This window comes from Bombus pyrosoma, linkage group LG14 (assembly GCF_014825855.1).
Source record: "Bombus pyrosoma isolate SC7728 linkage group LG14, ASM1482585v1, whole genome shotgun sequence".
Lineage (NCBI taxonomy): Eukaryota > Metazoa > Arthropoda > Insecta > Hymenoptera > Apidae > Bombus > Bombus pyrosoma.
In genome coordinates this window covers 10,226,016-10,236,166 of record NC_057783.1, presented here as the reverse complement: position 1 = coordinate 10,236,166, position 10,151 = coordinate 10,226,016, and the positions used below count along the sequence as shown (strand labels likewise).

General features: G+C 42.7%; 2 protein-coding genes across 2 annotated transcripts; both read right to left on the bottom strand.

Annotated features, from left to right (window-relative positions):
- Positions 1-7,445: 7,445 nt before the first annotated feature.
- On the bottom strand, positions 7,446-8,080 carry LOC122575000. Its single transcript, XM_043743300.1, has 2 exons — positions 7,935-8,080; positions 7,446-7,839 (listed from the first exon to the last, which is right to left on the bottom strand). The coding sequence occupies exons 1-2, from the start codon at positions 8,078-8,080 to the stop codon at positions 7,446-7,448; spliced, it is 540 nt and encodes a 179-aa protein (XP_043599235.1).
- Positions 8,081-8,156: 76 nt separating this feature from the next.
- Positions 8,157-9,452, bottom strand: LOC122574999. The gene has a single exon (XM_043743299.1). It carries the CDS (start codon positions 9,450-9,452, stop codon positions 8,157-8,159), a length of 1,296 nt encoding a protein of 431 aa, XP_043599234.1.
- Positions 9,453-10,151: the final 699 nt, after the last annotated feature.

The following is a 10,151-nucleotide window of genomic DNA, read 5'->3' as shown; positions in this document are numbered from 1 at the left end:
CCCTTGACCGCGGCTACGTTGGCGACTGGTTGTCGCCTCGATCCCAAGCTCATTGTCACGGATCCCAAATAAGTACACTCAGGTTGAATGACAATTGTTTAATTACGGCTACGGTAGAATCTAAATTACAATATTACGGGATTTTCCCAAGGTTCCAAAGGAAGGCTCCGGTGTTCTTTCATCTCCGACATATATATATTCTATGTGTTATATGAAACTTTTTGACGCTTCATTAATATTATAACGACACACGACTGTCTTGATTACACTAGTAAAATTGGAAACCAATATAAAAAAATATATAGATGTTACAAGATATTTAGTGTACTGTTTAATTGCTGCTGTTTGTAATGATATGTATAGATTTTTATGCATATAGGTTCAATTCTTTGCATGTTACGTATGTTCCTGGAATAACTCTTGCAAACCAGATAGTAATCGCGATTATATTCACTTTGTCTTGGTCCTACATTTGTTGTATTTCATATGCAAAATATTTCTGCGTCCTTTTTATTTTTATTAGCATTACTATGTCATCATTTTTATTATTATTAATATTTCCTGGAATGTAACTGTAGGAAAACAAAAAGATCAAATCGATCAATAGTGGACCAATTTTCAATTTCTTTATATATTGGATTCCGATTATTAGAATTTGAAAAAATTCAGTTATCATCGACGCTTGGTGAGCAATTTCCATTCGTTTTTTTCTGTGAAATTTCTTTTCATGAGGCTCGACTGACCGTCGCGCCGACACAACTTTACTATTCCATCTCGAAGCGAAACTTGGCGCGACATAAATGCGGGACCATAAAGCGCGACGTTAAATTAACTGCGGTGTATGTAACTCTTTTCACATGAAATTACAGGTGGTTTTTGCCGCACCCACGGGGGAAAAATGTTCATCATGAAATTCATTAATTACGTCTCTTTTTTTTTCGCGTGCCTCACTAAAAGCCGAAATATTCAACGGTAGAGGAAGAGGTCTGGCGTTATTAAGTCGATTACGCTGATGATACATTTTAAACTCCAGCATCCGTCGATTCCGAAGAACAGTGAATGCAGACTTAATTCTTGTTTACGTATATAAAATCTGTTGTATGTAAAATTAACTCTCGTTTATGTATATAAAATTTGTTGCAAAACTTAATGGACGCGTCTTATCATATTCAAGTCGTATGAAATTATTTGATATTTCTTTTGAAGTATTCGCTTTTTGAAATAAAGTGTATAAAGTAGGTATGTGTGTTCGATTTATTTTGAACTGCCATTAAAAGAGAGAATGATTAAAAATAAATTGCGTGTCTTTATTGGTTAATTAAGTCATTCAATTGAAAACACATATTAGGGTCATGCCAATGTACTCAATAATTACAAACGAATCGATTTATCGATTCCACTCGTTGATGTTAATACCGCCATAATTATTCCATCTTCTTTCGAATTTTCTTTCAAACGCATTGGTGATTTAATTTTTCTACGTTACTTAGTAGTTTTAAAGATTGAAAATCAGATATTTTGTACATAAATATATATGTATATAAAATATTTACGATCAATATTTAGGTATATAATTAAGCCACGACGAAAAATAACTTTATACGTTTTATATTGTATATAAGAGCTTTCTAATCTCATTGTCAGCATTCTTTCTCAATTTATTCTTCCAACTAAATGTCATAAACTGCGTGTAAACGCAATAATGTATTCTCTCGAAAGGTAGGGTTCGCATTGTTTAAAATTTCTTTAAAAACAGGTATTTATTAAAAGAATGCCTTACTGTCGACCTGTATTAACAAAGAACTAAACACGAAGCTGGTCGTTCAACTTGCCGTACAATTGTTATAAGTACGTTCGACGATGAATAAAACGCGTCACGTTGCAGAACATCGTGTCTCGGTAACCGTAACAATTCACAGAAAGGATCGCATGGCTGCCAAGTCCGATACTCGTTGGATCGCTAACAACTCCTCAACTCGTAAAATTATTTTTGATTGGATCGTTCGAGTGTTGGAATTAGGTCGCCGTAAACTCGCTTTTCTCGAGCCTGTTCTAAGGTGGTAGATTAATCTGGAGGATCATTTCAGCGGGGTTTTTGCACGTGGCTCCGCGTGCTGTCGGAATAAGCATAACACCTGCTCTGCTCTTCTCTTCTTTTTCTCTAGACGGCAACCCCTAACATGTTGGCAAATATACTTTCGTGTGTCTGAACCAGGATCATGCACTTTTTATTTGAAACGAAAATAATATAGAAATATTAAATAATTAATAAAATAACACATATTCACCAATGAATTCCAAGATCTTGTCTGAACCAGGATCATGCATATTTTATTTGAAACGAAAATAATATAGAAATATTAAGTAATTAATAAAATAACACATATTCACCAATGAATTCCAAGAACCTAACATTAAAAATAAAAAAATAAATAAGAATGCTTCTAAGTAATATATTTGTCAAATATTAGAGTGAAATGTTCGTGTTAGGAACAACTTGGTATTGAAACATTTCATTAGATCATATACCGTGAAAGTAAGGAAGTACGGAAGGGTTATCCTAGATCCATAACTAGATATCTTGCTCTCAGCAAAAACTAGAGATGTTATGTACTACGTGATCATCTACCATTTATCGAAAAGAAGTTCTCGGTTCAGGAAGTTATGTTCTCGATGATACTCGTCACTAATTTCATGTACTATCTATATCGTACATACTTACGTGGGGAATTTTTAATCGTTCGCCACGTTTCTCATGCCTCTTTATGCTCTTTTATGATTTATCTCTGTTCTCGGTGAATTCTATTAGAATTCCCGGATGACTTATGCTGTTAATTCTTTTGCAGACACGCGTAAAATTTGCCAGCGGTACTTCCAACAGCTGTTTAGTCGTTATGTTTAGCATTACATGATATTAACGCATTATTAAAAGATGCGTGTTTTGCTATTCGAAAGTTCCCTTATCCGAACAGTCATATCTCCCCGTTAATTCGGATATTAGAGGTTCTACTGTACAAATAACGAAATCTAGTACCACAACGTTCTGGTTAAACTACTGCCTCTCTTAATGTAGATTGCATTGAGTCGTGTCCGTAAAAAGAACGTGAACTGATTTCATGATTACTTTCATTCCGATTATTTCGTTCATCAAGTTACACTATTATTCAGGTTCAGGGTACGTCAGCGTATAGTATAACTTATACAAAATACGAGAAAAACGAGAAGGATTGCCAGCAATGTTTTGAGATGGGAGAGATATAGGAAACGTGAGAGGAAGAACCCATTGCGGTTAGCAGTAACCTGGACGTGTTTTGATTTACGCGCGAAATTTTAGCCGTATACTCGTTAACATACATGCGGTGGCCGTAGTTTGTCCCTTAGATATCATTATTTTTGCTCTCCATTTCGAACTCGCCGCCAGTCCGAGAAAAATGCGATAATTGCGCCGGATGAAAGTACGATCGTTAATCTTTGTGTGATTATTAACCCATTCGATCGTTAGGTGACTTGAAAAGATCACGGAACTTCTTTGTCTTTCAGTTCAGGAAATCTTTTTTCCACGAATTATCCAATGCCCTGAATGATTGTTTTATAATATCGATAAAGGTAGTAGTGTTACGTCGCGCGGGACATTTGTACGCCAGCCCTCGCTACCTGGCAGCCAACGGTCAATCTACAGCCATCCCGATTCTCAATAGAGCCAAGGACCCACCATAAGACGTTTACTTTCAGCTTCATTGTTTCCACACATGTTTGCCAGTCAAATTGCATGTCTGGAGAATTCTCTAATTCTAGAAGTATTTTCAGTTTATGGCTGGGTCTTGGAAAAGTCCTTGAGTTTATTAGGCGCTCTTAAGAATCACGGAGAAAGCGGACAGTCACCAGATGGGAAAAGCTAACACATGTCCATCGGAAAAGGCTGTTTCTTTCGTCAGGAGCAAAGTCCACCCCGCTCTACGTTGGTGGGAGACTTCTGCATATCCTGTTCATCAGAATGGGTCATCACCAATCAGCATCGCGGATCGTTACCCTCACTTCATGGACGAAAAGTGTGAACAACGAATCCGCGTTCATCGGTCAAAGGGCACACCCACACCAAGCTTTCCTCCGAGACACCTTAAGGGCAGTCCAGCACTCTCGAGCGAGTGTTCAAGCAGTCATCAACAGTTCTACACTTACTCAACACGTTATTACCTTAAATCAGTCATTTATTTCACTTATATATACGCATCAGTGTAACTAGTTCTCTATATAAAGTTGTTGGAATAAACACTATTCTATACCTGCCAATTCAGTGTAAATTCAGTTGAACCACCCCTATTGTCGTAACAGAAATCAGGGGATCGATCATTTCGTGGCGTCGATTATTTAATCGTAACGGGAATTTACGTCTCCCGTTGACGTGCCTTCTCGCGATCGCGTCTCTCCGCGAATGGTCGACGAAACAAGTAGTATACGAAAAATTATTATTTTATTTTAATTAACACTTTTCAAATATTCAAACTTATACTCAATGTACTGGCGGAATTCTGTTCCGAGAGAACGGAGAATATCTGGCAAAGTTTTGAATCTATTTGCATCTTCTATCGACCATTAAAACGACAAGTATATCATTTCAATTTATTACAGAAAACCCAACCTACAGTAGTAATATTTATGTATGTAAAAAAGCAGAAAATAGAAAATTTATTTTTATTCAGAAACTACCTTTCAAATAAAAGCAATCGAGTATACAGGCACATAATACGGCGACTGCTTACTCGCGAAAGGAAACACGTATGCATTCTCCGTCGACCATTAAAACGACAGGTTTCACGGCATCGTTATAAACTACTTTAACCAACCCCGGACAGCGGAGACCGCGCTCGAAACGCGCGTCATATATCTTCCGTGTGCGCGTACGTGATGACTTCCGTTCGCCAAAAACAGGTAGCCGAGGGATGCACGCGGAAATTCGTGAATCACTCGCGCTCAGTCTTGTCTATCCATCAGAATTATAGGCACGTATTATCCATCGGCCGAATCTATCTGTCGGCGCATATTTAAGCGAATATGCATCGTTGCATACGTGCACTGCTATATATATAAATTAGCACAGTTCTAAGTCAAAAACTAGTACCACAGAAGTGTAAGTTTAATTTTAGATTGTAAAAAATATAAAAATTATAAAAATGATTATTGCTATAGATTATTGAAGGTGACAACTTACAATAAAAGTTGAAAAATTACTAAGCTTTATTGTGTTATAATGGAAAATCACTTTTCACGATATCAGCAAATCATCACCGCTTGATTATGCTTGCGGAATGTGGTCGTCCGGTATATAGATATATAAGGAACTTCGACTCGCACGGGTGCTTATTTTTGTCCGATCTGTCGCACCATGTAGATCGAAACAGAACTTTTACTTACTTATTAATAATCTCATTATTAATTTATGACATTTGATCAATATACAACATTTAAACTATTACTTTATGACATTTAAGACATTAATTTATAACATTTAAGCTATTAATTTACAACATTTGATCTATTAATTCTTCATAGTTAAACTATTAACTTATAGCGATTAAATTAATAATTTATAATAATTATGCTATTCATGTATAACAATTTATTATTAATCTAAAACAATTATTGCATTCATTTTTAACAATTATACAGTAATTTATAATAATATCCTCCCATTAATTTAAAATAATTATGCTCCTAATTTATAACAGTTATACCATTAATCGAAAGCAATTTTATTATTCATTTAAATCAATACCGTCAATTCCTAGCGATTAAATTATTGATTTATTTCGTTTTATTTAATATTGACGAAATTTTTGAAATTTTTGAAATGATAATTTATTTCTATTTAGTTTTATTTTTTAATTTTAAATATTGTATTTAATTTTTCGTTTAACTATTTCATATAAAATCAGTGACAATGCAAAGTGTAACTATTAAACGCCATCGATGGATGGAATGTAATTCTTCATGTCCTCTCAAAGTCAAGGAACGATACCGTTTTCATGAACTTGGGGAAGCAAGTGCAATTTAATTGAATGCAAAGAGATCTCATCATCTACTTATGCGCGCTAAATTGGTAAATCGCATGGTTTGGTTTCTTCGATTATAAGTTCAATGTTCAAATATGATTATGTGGATATATATACTATACCTACTCTAATTAATAAATTTTAATACATACTACTTCTTTGCTGTAAAATAATTTTAAATCTTCTGCTTCCGATGCTTAAAAACTCTTTACGTAAATGGGATCCGGGCGTAGTTACCTCCCCGTGACGGATCCCAGTAATTGGTATCGTTTTCCAAATAATGATACATAAAGTACTATTCTGAATATTAAAAAATTAATGTAACATTAATTTTAATATTAGGATTAGATCGCTATCGGGAAACGACATATACTTATAGGATTATTTATTTATTCAGAAATATTAGAAATTAGGATTTCCAATGATTCCTATCCTATATGATAAATTCGTAGCGGTACTCGGCAACAATGCATATCACCGAAGTGAACTGCCTAATGAGTCATCAATATCCCAACGGTCCTTCCGCCGAATGTCGAGAAGAAGGCGTGCGTGGCAACGGTTGCGGACGCCTAACAAACGCATGGATAGTGGGGATATCGAGGGACAACGAAGAAAAGAATTCCAAATCGATGGTACATTAGGCATGTCAGCCTTACGCTTTGAAGGTATAGCGCTTTGTGTCGCGATGCCGTTGCAAAGTTTCATCGTCAAGTGCCGCCACATAACTAAGACAACTAAATACTTAATTCACAACTCATAACAACTTGGCAATTCAATTCCCGACTCCTCACAACTCGCCTCTCACTCATGACTCGATTCTCAACTCACGACTTTTTTTTTCGTGAAGGAAACCTTTATAGGCACCTCGCGCCCTCCGGGGAGAGGGCACCGGGTAGTGCCGGATTCGTACCGGCTAAAACCTCCACGGTGGTCGTTCTGACGATTGGTAGGAGGCCCCGCGACCATCTCTTCGTATCACTGCTGGGGCACTCCTTCGTTTTTTCTCTGATGGTGCAATCAGGAGCCATTCTTGGTTGATTGGATCGTTAGAAGGGACCACTCCTCCTAACGCCAAGCTGCCTGGGCCGTCGTGCAAGTCCGAAAGGGAGACCAGACCCTCTTCGGCGAGACGGTACTCCCGATGGATTTTGTCCTCTCACCCTTTCTCTCTCGGCGCGCTCCTTTGCGAACATGACTTGCTCACAGTAGGAGCGGACGGCGATGTACTTCTGTTGCCCCCTCAGCATGGCTTCCACGATCCTACGGCCTCGGGGCCAAACTTTCGCTGATATCGAGTCATAGAACACGGCGCGGTTCCTCCCATGCCGGGCAGAACTCCAGCGTGTGCTGCCTTCCTCTTCCTCGCAGTGGTGGCACGTATTAGTCACCTCCCGCCTAATCCTTGAGCAGGAACTCCCCGAATGCTTCATGCCCGGTGAGCACCTGCGTCATCCTGTACGTCAGCGGGAGCCCGTCACGATCTCTCCAGGCCTCCCAGTTCGGTAGAACAGCTCCAACAGCCCGATGAGGCCGTACCGTATCCTCGGCGGCGAGCTGAATGCGCCACCGTTCCCAGGTCTCGAGCCTTGCCTCCCCCCGGACCTCGCGGACCAACCGGCCGGCAGAGGGCGTATCCCCGCCTGAGCGCAGGCCCTGCAGTTGATGGTACACCCGTCGGAGCGCTAGGGCCTGGAGCTCGAACGGAAGAGACGCTGCCAGGGCAGTCGCCGACGCATATGGTATCGTCCGGTATGCCCTTACGATCCTGATGGCGGTCGTCCTATGAAGCCTCCTCAGCAAGAGTAGACTACTCGATTTTTCATCAGATCCTCTGCCCACACCGGAGTCCCGTACAGGACCCGAGAACGGATGACTCCCTCATACAGTCGGCGCACTCCTACTTCGGCCCCACCGGTATTCGGCAGCAGTCTACATAGAGCGTTGGCTGTTGTCGTCACTTTGGGAACCAGGAGCTTGAAGTGAGGCCCGAGCGTCCATTGACTGTCGATGGTGAGGCCCAAGTATTTCATCTGAGGTCCTACCTCAACCTCCTCTTCGCTTATGTCCAAACACAGGTCGGGCGGAGGAGTACCCCTACGTCGGTAGTCATAAAACCATATGGGCTCCGACTTGGCTAGGGACACCTTCAGGCCCAGCCCTCGTATAGCCCGTATCATTGCAAGCGGCGGCAAGTTCTCTATGACGCAGTGTCTCGTGCCACCAGCTTCCTCCGGCCAAGACCAATGTGTCGTTCGCGTAACACACGATGCCTGAGTCTGGGAGTATGGGGCAACGAAGCACCGCGTCGTATTCGATGATCCACAGAATCGGACCCAAAACTGAACCTTGCGGCGGGAACAGTGTGCGAATGACCTCTTCCAGCAATGCCGGATCCATATCTGCCGTTAGTGGTGGGGCCCTCGGACGCAGTTTCTTCATCACCATTCTGTACGGCCGTCCCCACGGGTCGGATTCGACTAACTGGACGAGGTCCATCCAGGCTCGCGCTTTAGCGCTCTTGATTCTCCACTGTAAGCTGTGTCGCAACTCTCTATATGTCTCGTAGCAGAGGGAGATCTCTTCCTCGTTATGAAGACGCCGACGGCGGGCTCTATGGAACCGCCCCCGGGCCCGAATGCACCTCGCCCGTAGCTCTGCGATCTCCGGGGTCCACCAGTACACATTACCGTTCTGTCTAGCCCCAGGCACGGAGTGGGGCATTGACGCACCACATGCCACTTTCATGTCTCGGCGAAGGTTCTCCGCCTCTTTGTCCACGCTTGTCTCTTCTGCACGGGCGTCCCAGTTCCAGGCCGCGACGATGGCTGCTGCCTGGAGCATCTCGTTGTTTCTATCCTTGAGGCGCCATCTTGATGGCGGGCGGGAGCGTTCAATTCCCCTAATGCCGCGGGCCTCTCTCGCGGGGTTTGTCTCCGGGCCGGCCTCCACGAATATATACAGGTGGTCTGAGAGAGTCTCAACCCCTTCAGCTACTCTCCAACCTGAGACCTGCCGGAAGGCATTGGGGGTACCCCATGTAATATCGACAACGAAACACCCGTTCCACGCCACGCATGTACTGGTCGAGCCTCTGTTAAGTAAGAGGAGCCCGAGGTCCGCAGCCCAGTCTAACAGCACCCGGCCACGAGCATCTGTCATTGTGTGCCCCCATTGCGAGGAGTGAGCATTAAAGTCTCCCAGGACGAGGACCTGACTTGAAAGGTATCGTCTCACGCAATCGCCAATCCCGTCCAGGAACACCTCAAACGCGACCAGGCCACTGTTCGGGGAGGCATATACGCCTACCACCACCATCCCAGCCCACTCGATCGTGGCATACCCCTTGCTCTGCTCGAGCAGGATCTCTGCGGCGGGTGTGCCCGGTGCTGACGTCCACGTCATAGCGACTAAGCGCCTTGGCAGCACCTGGTCTCTTCGCATCCTTCTTCTTTCTCTTATGCTCGACCACCTTCCATTCACCACCCTCTTGCCCCTTCGAGGACGATGATATTTGGGTGGCATTACCCCCAACCGTGGTTGTCTTTCCCCGCTTTGTTTCCGGACTATGACGCCAGTCCTGAGAGCGTTCTTCCTCTCCTCCTCATTCCTCCCTCATTAGTGAAGGCCCGAGCTCTTCGAATTTCCTCTCGAGGGTAGAGAGACGTTCCTTCCCCCCTCCCCGTCATCCTCCTTAGGGTGCCCTAGCTCTGAAGTGGAGGTGTGACACCGTGCGTTCTCCTGACGGACACACCCGTCCTTTCCTGATTGCTCTTTCCGGAGGACCTCGATCTCCTTCTCTAGTACCTCCACCCGCATCTCCATCCTGGCAGCTCCAGTGCCCCGTTCTCCTTGTCAGCTCCACCGTGCCCGCGGTAATGGTGCTTGCTGCCTCCTTTAAGGTCTTAATGTAGGTGTTTTTTAAGTTCGACGATGTTGTCGCCTATTTCATTATTTCCTCTACTCGCTGAATTAGTTCGGCTCCTATGTCCGCTGTGGAGGATGTTCTCATCTTCAAGGTCAGTTTCATAGGTATGTCTGGAGCTGTGGGTGTCAGCTTCTTTTTGCTTCCCCTGGACATCTTTGATGAGGATGGGGTCCCAT

Bases quoted from the DNA above. Each gene is read 5' to 3' on its own strand.
- LOC122574999 (XM_043743299.1), bottom strand. From the start codon at position 9,452: ATGACGTGGACGTCAGCACCGGGCACACCCGCCGCAGAGATCCTGCTC.
- LOC122575000 (XM_043743300.1), bottom strand. From the start codon at position 8,080: ATGAAATACTTGGGCCTCACCATCGACAGTCAATGGACGCTCGGGCCT. The intron at 7,840-7,934 runs GTATGAGGGAGT...CTTGCTGAGGAG, and splicing joins GAAGTAGGAGTGCGCCGACT to GCTTCATAGGACGACCGCCA.